At 41.5% G+C, this 20,506-nt stretch overlaps 1 protein-coding gene across 1 annotated transcript in view; it reads left to right on the forward strand.

Moving 5' to 3' along the window:
- DNER (delta/notch like EGF repeat containing) overlaps positions 1-20,506 on the forward strand; it is a 285,543-nt gene that overhangs the window by 250,375 nt on the left and 14,662 nt on the right. Inside the window, exons 9-11 of the mRNA XM_036913020.2 lie at positions 1,131-1,253; positions 11,309-11,422; positions 20,142-20,273. Of these exons, the coding sequence (XP_036768915.2) occupies positions 1,131-1,253; positions 11,309-11,422; positions 20,142-20,273 (369 nt within the window). The remainder of the gene's footprint in view (positions 1-1,130; positions 1,254-11,308; positions 11,423-20,141; positions 20,274-20,506) is intronic.

Here is a 20,506-nt window from a genome sequence, read left to right on the forward strand (position 1 = left end):
GGAAAGCAGTTCAAAAACAACTGAAATGGCAACATACTTGAAAAGTCCTCTGTTCATAATGCAAATATGAGTTAACCTACTTTGGTGATAGGCACGAGAAACAAAACAGTTCAGTGCATTAGCAGGTCCTAATGGGACTTTCTGAGTTTGAGGGTTGGCTATGCATTGGAAATCTGGAAAAAAGCCAGTTTTTCTAGTTCCCTCTTGAGCAAGGGTTTATTTTTTCTGCTTATCTGAATTGAGAACTGCACAGGCCGGGTGAATTATGAAAGTGCTCACATGTTTCTCATTGTTTGGACAGGGCTAGACAAAAAAAAAAAAAAAATGGCCCGGCTGCACTGCAAATTGGCAGTAACACATGTTTTTGAAAGTTAAAAACAGCATAACATTCATGAGTGAATCTCAAAGAATGTTGTCTTCTTATCCTTTAGAATAAACACCTGTTTTGCAAAGAGAAAACACCATCTTTGTTGAGAAACTGTTGGTTTCTTTTCCTTCATTGTTATTATTCTATTTTTAACAACTAAAAACTTTAAGTACAATTTAAGATATTATTACTTAGTAATCATAGTCTTAAATAAACAAAAAAATACTCACATTTCATGAGGAATTTCAGTTAAGCTTTTTTTTTTAAATCTGAGTTTCTTTCCTGGCTTGAAAAGCCACAGAAATACCTTGATCCTTTCTACTTTAATAAAATCCTCTTTAGTTACTGTATCTATTTTTCTAATTGACGGGAGGAAAAAAGTGGTCCACGCCCTTGAAAGGAGGTGTCCCTCCCATCTGTGAGTCCTGCTGCCATCACTGTCTCCTGTAGTCACAACAGATAAACTCAATAACTCAGTTCTCCGGGTCTAGCACCATTGGTCATTATGTAATAATGAGACCATCTGGTGGATAAATGGGGTCACTTCTTTTATACTTGGGATCATGAAAAAGGGTGATAGGAACAAACTCTTCATACCTTCTTGGAAATCCACATTTCAGTTATACCCTAAAGACCCAGCCCCTTAAATCCATCCGTCTGTGCCGTACTTTCCCATGAGTAGCCAGCTGCCTTCCTTGCAGGCTGGTCTGGTGTGGGTTTAAATGCAACGCGTTTAATGGCAGCCTTTCTCTCTGTCCCTTAGGTTACCACGGCCTCTACTGTGAGGAGGAGTATAATGAGTGCCTCTCTGCTCCCTGCCTGAATGCTGCCACCTGCAGGGACCTCGTTAATGGCTACGAGTGTGTGTGCCTGGCAGAATACAAAGGTGAGTGAGCGCCACTTGGCCTTCTTGTGACAGAGTGGCCTATAGGAGCGGATGCATTTCTAAATTTAAATGCATACATCTCTAATTGGAGCATGAAATTATTTAGAATAAAAATCAAATGCTGGAGGTGGGATGATTTATGGGGCGAGGAAACCAATTGGCAAGTCTCAGGCTTCCTCCTGATAAACTGAACGATCTCTCTCCTGCCCTTTCCTCCCTGTCGCTCTTCTCTGTTGAGTGTGTCTGTAAAAGGCTGATGATCAAAAGCGGTGTTCGGGAGGCTGCCAGATGTGGATCAGGGGACGTGCCTGTGGGAACCACGAGAGAGGGACGCGTGCTGAGCTGCAGGGCTTGCTGGGCAAAGCAGGATGCCGCGCTCTTTGGCTGGGGAGGCGGGTGGAATCTGACACACTGGCAAAAAAGTTAATTCTCATTAAAGGAGTCAGTTGGGAGGGAAATGCTAGTTCATCTGAGTGGACGTGTATCAACTCACTCTGGAAAGACAGCCGACACTGGTGGAACATTTATAATGTGCCGACCTCGTCCTCAGCCCTCATGTGCACTAACTCCTGACATTCCCATGGTGACCGCGTGAGGTGGTAACGGTCCCTGAAGCCCTTTCATCTGCCCACCGTGGGCTCACCGGTTCCCAGGATGCCCTCAGACGGTCCTGTGCCAGGAGAATGGCTGCTCTGCACATTTCTCTAAGCCACGACTTCAGGGCTGGGTTTAGATTTTTGTAATGCCTTCGTGGGCTCTGCTTACAGTCATTTCACTTAACCTCTTCACAAGCTCCCGTCACTGCTTGCTTGACACCATCCATCTGCCTGGTGACCTTGTGTCGCCCCAGCAGTAGCTTCTGTGTGAGTGGACCCGCCTTTCATTAGTGGTCTTTCGGGTGAGCCTCAAGGGTTTGTAGGCCACATGCATGAACTTGGTCTAACCTCTGGATGGAGGGGCTGAGGCTGGGCCAAGTCTTTGTTTTATGTTATCATCTGATGCTTCTTTCAGAGTGTGGTGCCCAGTTAGAGCCAAACAGCTTCCATGAGGGCAGGTGTGCTGCCCTCCTCTACGTGGACTTCAGTTCTAGAGTGCAGGCAGATGGCAGTGATGTGAGGGCTTTGGTTCCAGACCACTGCGATAAAATGAATATTGCAATACAGTGAGTCGAATGAAAGTTTTGGTTTGCCAGTGCACATAAACATTATGTTTATACTATGCTGTAGTTCTATTAAGTGTGCAATAGCATTCTGTCTAAAAAAATAGACACCTTAATTCAAAAATATGGCTGAAAAACACTAACCATCATCTGAGCTTTTGGCAAGCCATGATCACTGATCACCATCACAAATATAATAGTAATGAAAAACTTTGAGCTATTTCAACAATTACCAAAATGTGACACAGGGTGAGCAATGCTGTTGGAAAAACGGTGCTGTTAGACTGACTGGATTCAGGATTGCCATAAACCTTCAATTTGTAAAAACAGCAGTATCTCAGTAAAGCAAAGTGCAATAAAATGATGTATGTCTGCATTGAGAAAAAGGGAGTTTGCTCAATTCTGGAAAGAATAAAGGAGCAATGGATCAGGATATCTAAATGGCTCATCCTAATCATGTCCCTGGCTTCCTGTTGAGCCTGGATTGGTTGAGCCTGGATTGGTATACAGCTGTATACTGATTGCTCTTTGTTTTGTCAGAGATGCTTACTGAGATTTTGAGATTCTTCACTGAGATGATTAATAGGAGTGGATATGCTTCAAAAATTCAAAACTCCAAAATTCTGTAGTTTATGATAAAAGTTTTGGAAGTAAATTTTATCCTTGTAAATGATAAAGTCATCATGAATATGAATCAATATGACTGTGCCCCCATGTTCCTGTCTTTGGGGCTTTGCTTACACTACCATGACTAAGTAACACAAAGTACGGTTGCACGTGAGACCCACTAGTGTCTCCACAAATACGTAGACTGTGATCCTAGCCTTTTTCACTTCCCTCTTCCATTTTTCTCAGTGGGTTTTCCCACATTTTGCCCCTTCCCCTGATCCTCCTATTACATCAGACTCCCTTAGAATATAGCTGACTTCAGCTCCATCTTCATGGAATGAGAGAGAAGTTATCTGCAAACATTTTCAAATTTATCTCCTTTTCCACATTCTGCAGCTATGCTTCTCAAAGGCCAGCATGCATCAGAATCTGCCGGTGGGTTGTTGTTAAAGCACAGATGACTGGGCCCCGGCCCTAGAGTTTCTGATTCAGTATATCTGGGGTGGGGCCCAAGAATTTAAGTTTCTGGTAAGTTCTCAGGTGAAGTTGGTGCCCCACCCTTTGAGAGCCCACCCTACAAACTCATCTGCAATCACAGCTGCTAAGACTTTATTCTCTTCTATGTTAGCTGTTGTGAGCTCCTCATCCTGCTCAAGGTTAACCCTTCCATAGATGCTCTAAAGTCCACCCCCTCTATCTTCCTGGGATGTTCAGCCATCAGTTACTGACTGTCTGCTGGGGATGATTCAAGAAGGTAAATGACCGTGGAAGGGATCTCAAACACATCTGAGGGGTTAGGCTCTCAGGAAAAGGGTGCAGGTGCAGGGAGCCTTTGCATACAACAGAGTTGAGGGATGGGGTTAAGGGGAGAACCGAGTCAATGGCTAGCTGAGCCCAAAGGGCCCCTCAGCTTATGGAGAGGAAGTACATGCTGTGAATGTGCCACATGGGACTCCGCCAGGCAGAGGACTGTTCTGATCTCATGGATACTGGCTGATCTCTAAGACAATTGCACAGTTGGGCAGAGCCTTTATTTTCTGAGTGGCTGGGAGAGGATGGTCTCTGCTCACATCTAGAAAGCCCTGAGAACCCCAAACTTGGAGGCCTCCCCTGTGTGCCTTTGTTGACTGGGCCTGGCAGGCTGGCCTGTCCAGCCATGGAGGAGATCTCCAGGGTCATCTGTGTCTGCCTGAGGTTGTCAACCCCCACTGTCTTCAGAGAGGGCCTGCACAAGCAACTCAAAGAGGGAAAAAAATCTAGGGGATAAAAACAAAATTGCAACAACCAGAAAATCTGAACACTCAAGAGAGGAAGTAGAAAAGTGATGTATGCTACTCAAAATTCAGTGTGGGTCTGGAAAAGCAAAAGAAGGAACTATTTCATGATAGAAGTGAAAGTAATGAGGAAATAGAAACCATGAACAAAAAGATAGGAAATGTGGAGAAAAGATCCAAGGGATCTATTTCCATCTGAATGATGGATGTTCCAGATGAAAAAGGAACACATGGAAATAAAAACCAGAATCAACTAATTGCTAGAAGGAAGGCTGTGAGCTGAAGAGAATTTAAGTTTTCAAATAGAGTAAATAGTCATACAGAGTGTTAGGTGGATTAATGAAGGATACAATATAGAATTTGAGATTTCTTCATCAAATTGCCAAATCCAAGGATAAAAATAATTTTTTTTTTTTTAGAGGATTCTTCACAGGTTACATGTCAGAGAAAGAGAACCAAACCAGACTGAACTGTTCTTCTCTATAGCAAAACTATACAATAGTGGAACCATGTTTCAGACTTTTCAATGAAAAGGACTGATAGTTAAAGGATCCTTTATATTTGAGGGCAAAAAAAGACATTTTGTACCTTTAGGGATACAGAAAACTTAATTCTAAGAAAATTATTTTAGAAAGTATTCTCACCAAATCGGAACTAAAACCAGAACAAAGACAGCCAGGTAGGGGAAGATAGAGAACAGGAGGAAGACAGTTGAGTGAACTTCCTTAAATATAGGGATGGGCCTAAATGGATGATATTAAAGTGATTGTGAATGGCAGTTTAATGGTGAAGAGTTAATGTTGCTGCAAAATAAATTAATGCAAGATCATGGTTTGAACAACACCCTTTTATTACCTCACAGTTCTGTTGGTCCAGACATGGCTTAATAGATTCCCCGCTCAGAGTCTCACAAGGCTGTAATCAAGGTGTTGGCAGGGCTGAGTTCTCATCTGAGGCTTGACTAGGGAAGGATCAACTTCCACATCCCATCAGGTTGTTGGCAGAATTCATATCCTTGTGGCTGTAAATTCACGATAGCTTGCTTCTTGAAAGGCAGCCATGAGAGACAGCCTCTGCTGTTTCACATCTCTAACTTCAGGAGAGGCCTGCAGCCTCTTAAATGTCTCACCTGGTTAGGTCAGGCTCACCTAAGATTAACTCACAGTCAACTGATTTAGAGACCTTACCTGCATCTCCAAGTCCCTGAACTTTTGACAAATGCTATTAGTTACAAGCTCACACTCAAGAGGAGGGAATTACACTAGTCACTGGGGACATCCTAGGGTGTGTCTACCATACTTGTTCTTAAGGAAAGTTTAAATGACCACACTAAAGTTCCATGTCATTTTAATCAAATCCATGAGTTGGAGGGGTTGGAGGTGGGAAGAACTGGAAGCTATGTCAGTGAGTTAAAGAGGGCAGGTAAAGCGGTTATTTAATTTTGATATATTTATAGGGACATGTAGGTTTAGGTTTAAATACAACCTCTGAAAACAGGAAGGTAAACCCTAGGAAAATAGCAATAAATGGTAGAGCTTCTAAACTAAGAGTGATAGGGAGGTGGTGGTGGTGGGGGGGGGGCAGAGGCAGAAGGGATTAAAAGAGAGGCAGAGGAGCTAAATGATGCTCTCCAGTCCAGAAAGAATGAGGGAGGGTAGGAGAGAGGCCACACGATGCTCTGCCTTTCCCTGCGGGATGGACAGCCTTTCTTTGGAAACATTTCTCCCAACGTATATTTACATATAGGATGTATGTATAAACAGGAAACCATCAGGTGGGTGGGCACCAATGGCTAACTGGTACTTACCTCTAGAGTTAGGACTTAGGTGGTGTGTTGCAGGGAGAATTGGGACTTCTTTTTAGATATATATTTTTTCCAGCGGTCATTTTTACTGTTTTATGTTAAAATAAAACTTAAATAAATGAATATAACTAACTTCTTAAGAAGAATGAGTGTGATAGGGATTTGAAGGCAAGTGCAGCTAAGAACATTCTGAAAAAGGAAAGCAATGCGGAGGAATTGCGAGATGTTAAAACCCATCACGGTGCTAGTTACCATTATGCTCCCACGTATGGGGGCAAGAATGGCTAGCTAACCAAAACTGGACAGTGGCCCAGAAACCATTGTCTGTAATAATGTCTGACTCTTAAAACAAAGGAATTGCTCTGAATGGGAAGGGAATTCTTTCTTAATAAATGTGCTAGAAAAAATTGGGCTGCTAAACATAACAATGAAATGTCCTTATACTTCTAGATAAATCCCATACGAATTGGAGAAAACCCACTTTTCTTTGATTTTGCTTTGACCTCCTCTACTTACTGCCCACTTTCTTCCTCTCTTACAACTCAGTTTCCCTAGAGTTGATACAGACAACACCTCTATTTCTTTCTGTTTGGATCTTGGCCACACCATTCCACTAAAACGGATGTAGCAGTGACTTAACCGACGCCTTTTCAGTGAAATCCCGAAGCCCTCCCCTCCAGCTTCCCACTCCGTGTTCCTGCCCCTTCACCCCATTGACCTCTGGGTTCCCCCGAGTCTCACCCTGCGGTAGCTTCTGCAGCTCCGTTCCTGTCCCCTGACTCTTTTCTCCCTGCTCTCACTGAATCCTTGCCCTCTGGACACCATCAGTGCCCTTGGTCCCCAGAGTGAGGCTTCTTTCTTTCTGACCTCCTCTTGGCCCTTATCCAGTCTTCGGACCACACCCACTGTCTGAACCATCGATCCCCAAACACATGTGGTTTCTCCCTCCCCGTACTCTTCCAGCATTTTCTCTAGGTTTGCTATGACAGTTATGGTCAGCCCTGTAGTCAATTCTTTCTGGCATTAGGCTCGCCTCTCCCTTACACTAAATCATAATCTCCTGACAGGAAGGGTCAATGTAGCTTTTTTTTTTCTTTAATTCTTGATATGGTGGATTGCACAAAGCAAAGGCTCAATAACTATCTTTACTTGAATTGAAACTGTGGCTTAACACAATAATTAAATAAAGGAAACCAACTTGAATACTTTCCCAGTCAATTTCCGCTGTGGATCATGAAATTGTTAGAAACAAGATTCAGGAGGGACTCAGGGTAAGCTCCCTTCAGATAGACGGAAACGCTCACACTTGCTTCAAAACTGTGTTATGTTTGATTAAGATATTTCTAGGAAGTCTTACTAGTTCTATTTTAAAGAATGATGTAATATTCCTATGGGGGATATTTTTTCATATTCTCATTGCATCTGATGAGAGGCTATTATAATTCTGGGACGAACATCTTTATTTACATAATTTTTTTACTTCCTGGATTTTTGGAGCGGGGGAATAGGGTCTCAGAAATGAGGTCACTGGGTTATGGCTTTGAGCACATTGTGCCTCATTGTTTATTTTTAAAGTCTACAGAAATTTGTAATTGGAAAGATGAGAGACCTTTCTTGGCTGGCTAGAGTCATTACTTCTTTGTAGCCAGAGAACAAGAATTTCTAGCTATTTTGTGGCCCTTCTCTGGTAGTGAGATAGATACAAAAATGGGTAAGTCAGGTTTTTTTCCCTTTTTAGACTTTTATTTAACCAGAAGAGCAGACTGAGATGGCATCACACAACGAATAATGAGACGAAGATTGAGATGTCAGTTTTAATTTCTGAAATAGTTTAGAAAAAAGGTTGAGTTGGGTGAGGGTTGAAATACTGGAAAAGTTTTCATGGAGGAAAGAAGTTTGAATAAAATCAGATGGTGTCTTAAAGTGAGTATTTACTTCAAAGAACACTTCAAGTTAATTTTCTATACCTGGCTTAATTTTCCTGGAGATAAAGTAATGATTTTCAGTTTTCAAAACATTAACCATGACCAAACAGTGATGGCAACAAAGATTGATAATCGGCACATGAGTCTTTTGAATTTTTGCTCGTTTTGATTCTAAAATTAACTTCTCTATAAAGAGCCTTGTTGGAATAGAGATCTTTTTAGAAACATTGCCTCTCTATCCCTTAATATGAAAAGTATGAATTTTTATTAGTTTTGACTGAATTACAGTTTATTTTTGCTTGAGACTAAACACAAGTTTTGTAATAGTGCGTGCTATGGCCTTTGCCAATGGGTGATGCATGTGTCATTCCACAGACTTAGTCTGAAGTGTGGACCTGGTTTTCCCTGACAAAATAGGGTGTTTTTGAGGCAGATCTGGAATGGCTTCTCACTCCTCTGGCAATCCTACCTGTGTGTCAGCCAAAGTACACTGGCTATTGCCTCTCTGAAAAGACAGGATTTTCGTGGTATATCCATAATTTCTTGCATGCATTAAGATATGGCCTCTACTTTAAGGGACCTCAGAGATTTGTGGGAATTTCAGACAGAACAGATAATGTGTGATTTAACACAGCAAACTGTAACAGCGTGGAGCTCAGCATGCTCTCTCCCTGCACGTTGGCAGGAGAATGGAATTCTGTCTTGGGACAGTGGGGTTCAACTTTCCAGGGAGAGAACAATGGAGTTGGGCTTTGACAGATAGAACGTGCCAGGTGAAGACCAGCTTGGGGGAGGGGAAAAGATGGCGTCCTCATCAGAGGGAACAGCAGTGAGCGTGTGCCTAGGGCCCCGGGGGGGAATGCAGGGCAGGGGGCTGAGGCCTCAGGAAGAGGGTTTGGGTGGAGGCACTGTGGGGACATGGTTGTCTGTTCTCCATATATTACATTTCTAGCTCGTAGTTGTTGAGCTCTAATTGACAAGCTGAGCATCATGACAAATATTTTTTATATGGGTTAGCAAGGCTTAGAGTCTAGAAATACGAGAAGCCAAAGGGCCCACTGGGAACTTTTAAGCCCATCTTGCTTCGTAGGCATCATGTTTCTGGGAAGATTAGCTTTTGTCCGATCTTAGTGCCGGAAAACTCTGTGGATCTCAAGTGACCAAATGTCTTTCGAAAAAGAGAAACAACAAAGGATAAAAAATTATTGCCCACCCCTAAGAAAAACACCCAAAAGATCGAAACTGCTTATTGTCTTGGGTGTTTTCATTAAAACTATCTTATCGAAGGCTTTTAAGGTTAAAGATAGTATCTAGCCTAAAATTTGCTTTTTAGCCTTATTTGAAAAAACTAATTTGTGTGTTGATGTAATAATATTATACAGGCTTGATTGACTAACCTATTACCAGAAACTCAGTAAGCTCATCCTTGATTGTGCTTACTTTAGATCTAATGGAACATTTTTTTTTAGGTTTCAAACATCTCAGAACTTTGGTATGGCTGTATTTCCCATTATACTTGAAAATGTTTTTTTTTTTGTTACCTGGTTCCCATTGATCAGCCCCATGGGAACTTATAAATATGTGAGTCTGTTTTCTGAGAAGCATTTTGAAGTAGAAATGGTTCTTCTGCATTTTATTCCTTCGGTGGAGCCCATGCTATTTGGGGACGCAGGAGATAGAAATGGACTTCTGGGCACAGAGGCCATACCTACCCAAGTGAAGTTACGTTAGTTTTATTTTGTATATTGCCATGAATCCTGGATTTGTTAAAGATGATGTAAGTCGAGGAGGGGCACTCAAATCAGTGGAGACAGGGAGGGAGCTAAGACAGGCCTTCAAGGGCCATATCCCACCAGACACAAGGCAGTGGGATCAGTAAGGTAGTTACAGGTAGAAAAGTATGTTTACCTAAATATCTGTCAGAGTATTGTTCATGGGTTGGATATGAGGGGCAAAGGATAACAAAGAATGAAACACCATCCATTCTAGAATGTAGGTTTTGGTTCATTGATAAGTTGAGAGATAAACATAGATAGGTAGTTCTATTTTCTCTTACATTTTTTTTTTCTCCTTCTTGAGCTCTAAGACATTGAAAAAGAAATGAGAAAAAAACCCCAGCAGGAATAATTCCAGTGACTAAGTGATGAGTCACTGGGTGTGGCAGTCTTGCACAACATGAGTTAAATAATAAAGCGGAGAGCAAATTAAGTAAATCCCATTCAGTTACTGTTTGCTTTATGCTTATGTTTCTTGAGGCTGTGGGAAGTGTGTGTGAGTGTATCACCCACCATACACATTCCTATTCAGAGTATGATGTAATTTATCTTCCCCCTCCACAGGGGCGGGAAATGAGAAAGATTAATCTATTCATCCACCTTGGCACTTTAGTAAAACAAGAGCAGAAATCCTACCTTTCAAATAGCATAGCACTGGATTTTTAAAGTCTCTCACAAAATTATAAAATAATATTTACTCACTGTAAAAAAAAAATTCAGCAATACAGAAATACATGAAGTGAAATCCAAAATCCATTCTCTGGGTTCCATTCAGATTTGCATAGATACATGCAAACATAGACTTTTTCTTTTACACTAATGAGAAGCTGCTCTGCTATAAAGAATTTTTAGGTGTCCGTTTTTTGTTAAGTGGGTTCTGAGCTCCATAGAATTTTGTGTATTTCCATGGTCAGCCTGAGCTTACTTTCAGTGAGCGACTCACCATTGTTGGGGTATCCAATCCCAGCTCCCTCACCGACCACCTTGCATTCTGTCCTCAGTTCCCTCAGCTGTGAAATGGGGGAGTAGGACTATTTGTCTTCTGATATTATTGTAAGGCTCGAATAAGATATAAAGCACAGCATGCAGCCTGGAGCATGGTATGTGCACAGCACATATTAACTTTAGTACATGGTGAGCTGATCTGGCCTTCAAGAATGAAGGCTAAGTATGAAGTGGCTCCCTCTCTGTCCTGCTGTTCCCCAAAGTAGGCAAGGGGATGTGGTCAGAGAAAGAAAGTATAAAAGACGTTACGGTAAGACCTCTGAGCAAGGATTGTATTTGTTGTTTTCCCTTAAGGTCTGTCTTTACGACAACTTGAAGCTCAGAGTGGGCATGTATTCAGGCACACAGACACATGCACATGTGCGCACATATACGCTCATGCACATACACACACATGGGGTGCTCCCCAGCGTCCCTGGGAGTCTGCCTTCACATTGCTCAGGCTGTTCGAACCCCTTGGCAAGTCCTTAGCAAGTTACCCCTTTGGCATCGGTTTCTTCGCAGGAATACACTGTGAGTCGTACAAGGACCCCTGCGCTAACGTCAGCTGTCTGAATGGAGGCACCTGTGACAGTGAAGCCGTAAACGGCACGTGTGTCTGCACACCAGGGTTTACAGGTAAGTGATCTGGGAACTGAGTTTTCAAATTCACCATAAAATCCCTGCAATTGCAGCTGTTCAAAAAAAACCAAAACAAAACAACTCAGAAGCCTCTATGCATACATTATATTGCAAAATATGAATACCAATGCAAAATGTAACTAGGCATTGCTTGGATGAAGGTCTATTTTAAAACAGTTGACTGTTGTCATTAACGGGGCTCTTCTGAAGTCAGCGTTTGGTGCTTGTGGAGGCTGCCACTGCTACACATTTCCGGAGCTGAGCTGTAGCTTTGAAATATGAGAAATGAGCTGTTACACTAACACTTAAAAGAGCTTAAGTGTTCATGGAAGAAGGGGAAAGGAAGGAGGAAATGGGTCTTCTATAGAAATTGCATTCAGCTACTGCCTTAATTTTTACTAAAATTTTTGCTAAAACGTGTAAACAGTGACCAGGATTTGAAAAACAAAGAGGTGTAGCGGTGGTGGTAGGAAATAAGGGGGAGCTGCTCTGGGCTCAGGGTTGATTGTTAGTGAGGTACAGACGCTGCAGGCGTGGGGGGCTGGAGAGGGGAGAGGAGAGGCGGCGGCCCGAGGGCAGAGCAGGGCTGGAGGGGGGCTGGGTTCGAGGGCAGCCCTGGCGGCCGCCGAGCTCTGAGTAGGAAGAGTTGCTGCTGGACTCCAGGTCCTTCTAAGTCACCCCACGTGGTCTTCAGGGAGTGTGTAAATCCCCGAAACCAGATGCAGAATGTTGTACAGATGAGTGGATGCTGAAGGGAGGCTCTCAGAGTTTCATCAGACTCTCAAAAGGAGCCGTGAACCCCTGGGGTCGGAAAGGTTCCGTCCCTGGTTTTTCCCACTGGGTCCAGGAGACCAGCAACGTCGAGCGCTGGGCAAGCCTGTGTTTTCAGAACTTGCTCAACCAACAGAAGATAAGGGTTGCTCTGGTTTGCAAGCTGGGAAAAATGGACACTAAGTGCTGTAGAAGAAGGTGGGTATTTAAGCTGCAGGAAGACACGTGCTGCCAAGGGCTGGAGGGCGCCTCCCAGGGCTCCCCCCGCCCCTGCTAAGCCACCCCGGCCCCCTCCCCACCCCTGGAGAATTTCACAGAGCCGGGCCCGGACTCCATCCCCGGGGAGTCTCATCTGTGCTTCCGGGGAAGATGCCCACAGTCAGGATGGGGAGAAGCAACTTCTGATCTTCCTTCTATTTATCTGTGTCACATCCTGTTTTCCTTTCAGACTTTCCTGGGACTGAGAAGTGGGCTCATTCCAGAAAATGATTCCCAGATGGTTTTGTTTTGCTGACTGGTTTATAAACACACACAGTCATTTATACTCATCAATGGATGCAAAAATAATATTGGGGAAGCATCCTGTTTTTTTTTCATCCAGACATTTTACTCTCACAAATAAAAAAGCATGGAAGAAAGATCAGAGTATATAGGGCTATAGGAAAAAATAACACCACTTAAAACCACACCGGTAGGGAATAACCATTGTTAATATCTTGATACCTATATCCAGGGATTTTCCTGAAGGTCTGTGTGTATATAAAAAGGAGTGGATGATATGCACATATATTTGAATATAAAAGGAATCACACTGCTCATTCTATGTTATAACCTACTTCTCACTTAAAAATATATATATATCATAAATGTGTTTGCACATCAAGAAGTATGCTTCTGTTCTGTCGTTTTTATTGGCTGCTCTGCACATTCATGTATGTACCTCTTTGTGTACTTACCTGATTATTTCTTTGAGCTAATGTCCCAGGAATGGAATCCCAGAATCCAAAAGAATACACATTTCCATGTTGCTCTTCAGGAAAAGACATCGTACCAACACTCACTCTTACCAAGTGTGCACAGGAGCACTTTCTCGTCTTCATACGCACACTGAGAGTTCTCATTCTGGTGGCCAAAAATGCCATTTATGTGTTGGTTTAATTTGTGAATCTTTGATTCCTAGTGAGATTGAACACTTTATAGTATATTTATGGTCATTTGTGTTTCTTCTTTTATGAACTCATTCATATCCTTTGTTTGCTTTCCTACCAAACCACTGACGTTAATCTTAATTCTTGATTTGAAATAGCCCTTTATAATAAGTATATTTCATATGCTATAGGTTGCAAGTATTTTTCTACTGTCATTTTCCTTTTAGATGTATACAGAGTATTTTGTTTTGTTTTCTATATATCATATTTTAATTTTATATAATTAAATCCTCTTATTTCCTTTTGTCTTTTTTCATACTAGGAAGATCCTATATGTCAAGATTTTATACATGTTCTCCTATATTATTCTAAGCATGTATGAGTTAATTTTATGCATGCAAATCTCTAATCCATTTGAAATTTACCTTGGTATCTTAGGGGAGATAAAATGTAATCTTTTCTCCAGAATATTTAGCAAATCTCCAACTGCCTACTCAGCATCACCCTTAGATGTCTCCTGACGATACCTCAGACTTATAGATTTTCTTCTCCTTTCCTTCTTTAAATATTGGCTAGCTTATTAAATGGTATTACTACTACCTCAAGTCGCTCTGCCCAGAAATTGGGGAAGATTATGCCCTCTTACCTGCCAACTCCCAGGGAGCCCTACAAACCTCTTAGATCCTCTCACTTCTTCCCAGAGCCAGGCAGCACCCCCCTCCTGCCTGCAGGAGTGCAGTCCTCCCAGCTAGTCTCCACACATGCATTCCCCTGCACCCTTATACATTCTCCACACTGTAGAGACCTTAATAAATGGAAATTTGATCTTGTTGCTCCCTACTTATAAACTTCCACTGGCATTGCATTGTCTTTAAGAAAAAGATCAGAGCCCTTAACTTGATTGTCAAGTCCCCAGTGGTCTGGCCCCATTCAGCATCTTCAGGCCTTGTCTTGTGCCCCTCTGTTTGTGTGGTTCCTGAACATCCTACATCAGGGACCCTTCTCAGTATGTTCTGTCTTCCTTCCAAGACCCCTCTGCTCACGGCCCCGCAGCCCCGGGGCATTTCTCCATGGCCCCCCTTCCTACCCACGGGGAGCAGTACTCCTCGGCTAAAGTGGCTCACACATCACTCTCACTGGTCATTGAAAATACATGCTCATGTCTACTCAGCTCTGGTGATTTTTCAGACTGCCAAGGACCATGGAAGAGTTCCTAAAGCTGGTGAGAGAGCTGTGCTGATACTGTGTTTTACAGAACACTCATCCCGTGAGATGCTCCTTGGAGAAAGCATCTGTAGCCAAACAAATCTGGGACATGGTGATCCATAAGGATGTCTGCATAGGAAAGGTCCTGAGAGGGCTTACCGTAAAGAATCTTATTTGCCTTACTTTCCAAATATTTTTGATCATAGAAACTTTTTTTCCCTAAAAAAGAATATATTGTATTCTGAGAACTGGGATCCCATGGGCAAAGCTAATAAAACATTAACTACCACCATGTAAAGAATAAAGACGCCTCTCCTCTTTGAGTTGCTACTTTACTAAATACTCTTTCCTTATACCTGAGGTTTAGCAAAATTCACTGAGGCCAACTATTAAGTGCTCAAAAGCCCCCTAATTGGCTGAGTGGAGTGAATTAGGCCAGTCACTGTTATGTAATTAGACAGTCAATCCACTGTCACATTTCCCTTAAGAGACTGACTTTTTCAGTTTGGGTTTATTTTGCTCTTGTTTTTCTAGGTTTTTCCAGTGGGACCTTATATTATTGATCTGAGACTTTGCCTCGTTTATAATGTATGCAGTTAGTACTGTAAATTCTCCCCTCAGCGTGCTTTTGGCTATGTCCCACAAATTTTATGTCATATTTTCTTTTTCATTCAATTCAGTTTTTTTTAACATTCCTTTAGATTTTCTCTTTGATCCATGGAATATTTATACTCCATGTAGTTGGGGCTTTTTTTCCTTGCTTTTCCTTGCACTTTTTGGCATTTCTGGGTTGCTGACTTTGCCAGCACCTAGTCTGGAATATATGAGGCTGAAAGAAAGCTCAGGGAGCTCACCCTTGGGACCTGAGGTTCCTCAGCCTGATGGTCTGCTCTGACCTTTCAGAATCCTGTCATGTTTGCTTTATATATAATGCCTAGGGTTTTTGCTTGTACTTGGAAGAGGAGGAAAAATACTCATTCTCCACCTTTTCAGAAGCAGAAGTCTCACTCTGGTTGTTTTCAAAATGGTTTCTTTATCACTGGCTTTTAGCAAATTGATTATAACATGCCTAAGTGTGATTTTGTTGCTGTTTATCCTGCTCAGGGTTCATTGCATTTTTTGGGTCTGTGGTTTCATCAAGTTTGGAAAAAACTTACCCATTATTGCACCAAATATTATGTGTCACCCTCCATTTCCTGGGACCGAAATTACATCTATGTTAGGCTACTTAAAATCATACAACAGGTCACTGAGTCCCAGTTCAGTTTTTTTTTCCCCTGAGCTTCAGTTTGTCTAGCTTCTATTACTGTTTTTAAATGTATTAACCTTTTATTCTTTAGAACATAATCTGTTAAGACCAGTCAATGTAGTTTTGTTTAGTTTTTAATTTCTATCTAGAAGTTCCATTCAGGTTTTTTTAAAATATTTTCCATTTCAATCCTTTTTTAAATTTTTTTCCCATATTTTCCTTCATATTTGAGCAAATTCCTTGTTTACTCATCATCACCTGCTATTTCTGGACCTGTATCTTTTGACTGATTTTTCTTCTGGTTATGGATTAAATATTCCTAATTCTTTGCCTATCTAATAATTTTCGTTTGGATGCTGGTCATTGTAAATTGAGGTGTTCAGTGATTGTATTATTGTCTTTCTTTTAAAAGTGTCTCTTCTTTGTGGCAGGTAGGTAAGTTACTTGCCAACCTATTCCTTCCTTTCAAGGTTTGTTTTTACATTTTGGGGGTGAATCTATAGTAGCCTTTACTCTAGGGATAGTTAAGCTGAACTACTAAGGTGACCTTTTCCTTACTGTGTGCACTGGGTGATCAATGAAATATCTGCCTTTGGACTTTTAAGATCTGAATACTTCCCAGTACTCCGTGAGCTTTGGGAACTACTTGCCTTTCATCTTGTTTGCCAGGCCTTTAGAGTTTCGACTTACTCACGCATAGTATTCAGCAACAAACTCCAGGGGATGCAGCACATTTCTGATGCTCTTTTCATGCTGGGCTCCATCTTCTGTGGTCGTCTGTGGTCTTCTTGGCCTCCACCAATTCTAATTCTCAGTTCAGTGAAACATTCTGCTCTAAATTGGCTCTAGGCAGAAAGCCAGGGTATTTCCCATTTTTCAGCAGTCACAGTCATGCACTGCCTGTTGTCCAATGTCTTAAAAGTGTGTTTTTAAAAATGTATGTCTCATCTGCTTGTCTACTTATTTGCAGTGGGGAGAGCAAGACAGGCTTCAGTTACTCCATCATGGCAGAAGCACCAAATAATTTTTTTAGATTTTTTTCATCTAGAATAAAATGCTCATGAAGCATGAAGGTGTTATACTTACTCAGTCCAGTGCTTGGCACATGGTAGGCTTGTATTTAATACTAGTATTACTATGATAATGATTTTCATTGATTTCATTGAGTATGGGCCCTATTCACCCAAGAACTTACTAACAGTAGTGACTTTTGGTTTTTCAAAGTATTTATTTTAAATTATCTGGAAGAAAGCATACAGAATTAAACAGTACACTTGTAGATTAGCATAAATACTATCAAATTTGATACCTAGTATATGTATATTGCTTCTTAGAAAGTCATAGACTGAAAAGCAATGATACAAGATTGAAGTTTAGACTCTGATTTTCAGCCTCCATCAAGTAGAAATTTCATTTTTTGTATTCTCTTTACAAATGTTATTCAAGCACAACAGTGATTGACTTACTTTCTTCCAATCAGATAAAAAATAAAGCAAGCAAGTCAACAAAAGCGTCATCTGGCTCAAGTCAGCAAAAGCATAAAGATTTATTAAGTCAACTATGAGTTATAATGCCCTAAGAACTCTTCTACTGTAATTACTGCAATGCATATTGCTTGGAAATGAATTGGTGGGGTGTTGAAATGTGTACAAAAGCAAAGTACTCTTAATATGGGGAAATATAAATGAAACCAAACTTGCTCTCTCTAATTCATAATACAACTTTAAATATCTTGTATAAAACTGATGGCAAAAACATGATCACTATAAGTCAAGACTAGGTCATCTTTGGGAGTCTTCTGGTTGAAATGCCTCCTCCATCATCAGAATCACCCTATATTCCTACCCCCAGCATGTGACACAGTGGAGATAACTGATTCAGCTATAAGTGTAGCAGTGTTGGTCTGTAAAATAAGTCAGAGTAAATCTAAAGGTATTTACTTAGAAATAACTAAACCCTCTGTATCACTCCAGAGTTCTGTCAGAGCACATTTGCTAGAGAAAGAGCTGCTAGCTGTTTGGGCCTCAGCCTGGCATGGAATTTATATCTTTAACTAATGTCATTAAATCCCTAGTAGAGCTCTAGAACACTGTGGTTGGGAAAGCCATGTTGGGATAGGTTTGGGACTCTCTCTGGGCCCTAGTCCTTTGGGTTCTGGGTCTTAGATACTTGATGAATGTCTACAGAAAGAGTTCATCCTATTTTCTCCTGCTGTTCTCTATTCCTACCACATCCTTCCAATCATGTGGGTTCCAAGAACAGACAAATCTATGGATTTTGGACTTCTCCCCACTGTATTAGATCCCGTCGGAGATTGCGTTTGGGCTGCTGTCAACCCTGAATTTGGCGTTTACCTCCCTGGGGGAACTCTGGACTGAAGCAGGACCAGATGATCTGAACCAATGGCTCGAGGACTGCCCAGAATTTAGGGAATTAGAAATGTTTGATATTGACATTAAATTTCTGGAGCAAAGTGAGGCTTTTGAGTTTTTTGAGGCTGTGGAAGTATGGAGAAACCAGCCATTTGTGTAGCTATTGCTGCAAAGGTGATAGAGCATCTTATTTCAGAATTTGCTGTATTCAGAGTGCTGGCTAAAGAAAGCTATTGTTTTAGTAAATGCTTCAATTAAGCTTGTCTTCCTAAATGCTTAGAAAGTAGTACTGATGTATATGTTTGTCCAGGCCTTTGATTTTATCCTTTTAGCACTTCTCAGCATGTTCTTATTTATCTCTCTCTTCAACTAGTCTACCATGTAATGCCATTTGCAGTAGTTTAGGCTGTGCCCTTTCCCATCAGAGTGATGGCCCCATTAATAGAAAGACAACCTTTGAAATAGGTTAGTGAGAGGCAATCAATTTCATGTATTTCCTATTGATGTAAATGACTGTATTTATTGCAGGAAACAAATTCACTTAGACTGGTGAACTATAATCAACCAAGTAGGACCTAGAAGTAGTAAATGTGTCATTCAACAAATTTTACTTTAAAAATAAAATAGTCAGATGCCAGGTATGAAAAAGTATGAAATGAAATAGACATGAAGTACCTTAGTGTGAGATTTCTCCCTTAAAATGTCTGTGAGTGACATATGGTGGTTTTATGAATGCAAGATAAAGCAATAGCAGGTAGAAATGCACTTTAATACTAATTAAGTAAGCCCGGAAGTAATTATCCTGAAACATTACCTTTGAAAATGGACAAAATATTTGATTTCCTCCTTTGCTAAGTCTATGACTTGGCAGTGGTAAGGGGTTTTTAAAAATACTACTTTTTATATTTGTCTAAGCAAATAGAGGTATATTTTGAAAATTTCTTTTTCTCATTTTCAAACTTTTATGAGGGACTACCTTGATTTGAAGTTTCCTCTTCTATTTTGCTTTCATAAAATGCCTTTGAGTTTAACAAGCATACCCATTTTGTTTTGACTCCTAGTATGGCTTTAAAATCACATGAAGATGGCTGTGATTGTGTAACTTCTCCTAACAAGGTATTTCCTGTTAAGTTGGTGTTTGGGCCATAGTGCCGTATGCCCCTGCTCTTGTTTGTGAATTTAAGTCAGGCTATCTATGAGGGGGGCAAGGATGCCCTACAATACTGGGTCTAAGCAGGGTCAAGAGTTCAAGGTCTTTTTTTTTTTCATTCTGGAGTAAGGATGGACTGGAGTGAATGTGAATCTTCCCTTGAGCCACCATTTCCCAGGCAAGAATATGTCAGGGCTAGGCTAACCCCAACTGCACAGCTGTCTTTCCTCAGGAGGCCCTGATGCTCTTCCTGAGCGTCTCGGTCCCTCACAGAAGCATATCCAAGGACTTGGAAAGTAGGATACATTTTCCTAATTGGCTCAGGCGAGGCACACAGCTGTGCCCTAGAACTATCCAGAAGAATACTCAGATGTCCAGAGTTACTCAAACACTTGGCTGCAAAAAATCACAACTGTGAGTTTTCAGCTTTCTGGATTTTCAGAAAAATATATATGGTTCAGCTGATGAAATCCAGAATAAAATAGACACCTTTAAGAAAATCAAGAACCCAAATTCACTTTTCACTTTTCCTATAGATCTTGAAAGGTTTATTTAGACGTGGGAGTCAGCATCAGTGAACTATTTCAGTAGACTAAAGGAGATTCCTTTCACTAGAGCTTTTTTTTTATTTTTTATTTTACATAAGTAAAAGATCTCTTGTCTGGGATTTTGGGAGAGTTTTGCACTTCATACAAACAGCAAATCTGGCTCTGTTGCTAGAGGTCACGACCCCAGCCTCGGATCTTTGATTTGCCAGAGAAGTGCTGGCTGACAGAGCCACTGGTACAGCATCTCATGGCTGCTCCTCTTAATCTCCTAGGTGAAGAGTGTGACATCGACATAAACGAGTGTGACAGTAACCCCTGCCATCACGCCGGCACCTGCCTGGACCAGCCCAACGGCTATACCTGCCACTGCCCCCATGGCTGGGTGGGAGCAAACTGTGAAATCCGTAAGTGTTTCTGCAGCTCAGCCACTGCTTTCCAATGTCACATTGTCATCCACAAGAAGACGATCTGACTTTGCCCAGCTAGCCCCTTGTCACTAACAGGTGTGGCAGTGAGGCCCAGAGAGGTCCAGCCTGGGTCACCCGTGCCTCCTGAGTCCCAGGGGCATATTTTTGCTCACCATATGATGCTGCTCCCACTCCTTCCTGAGTCTGAATCCACCCTTCCACTGGGATGA

This window comes from Manis pentadactyla, chromosome 6 (genome assembly GCF_030020395.1).
Source record: "Manis pentadactyla isolate mManPen7 chromosome 6, mManPen7.hap1, whole genome shotgun sequence".
Lineage (NCBI taxonomy): Eukaryota > Metazoa > Chordata > Mammalia > Pholidota > Manidae > Manis > Manis pentadactyla.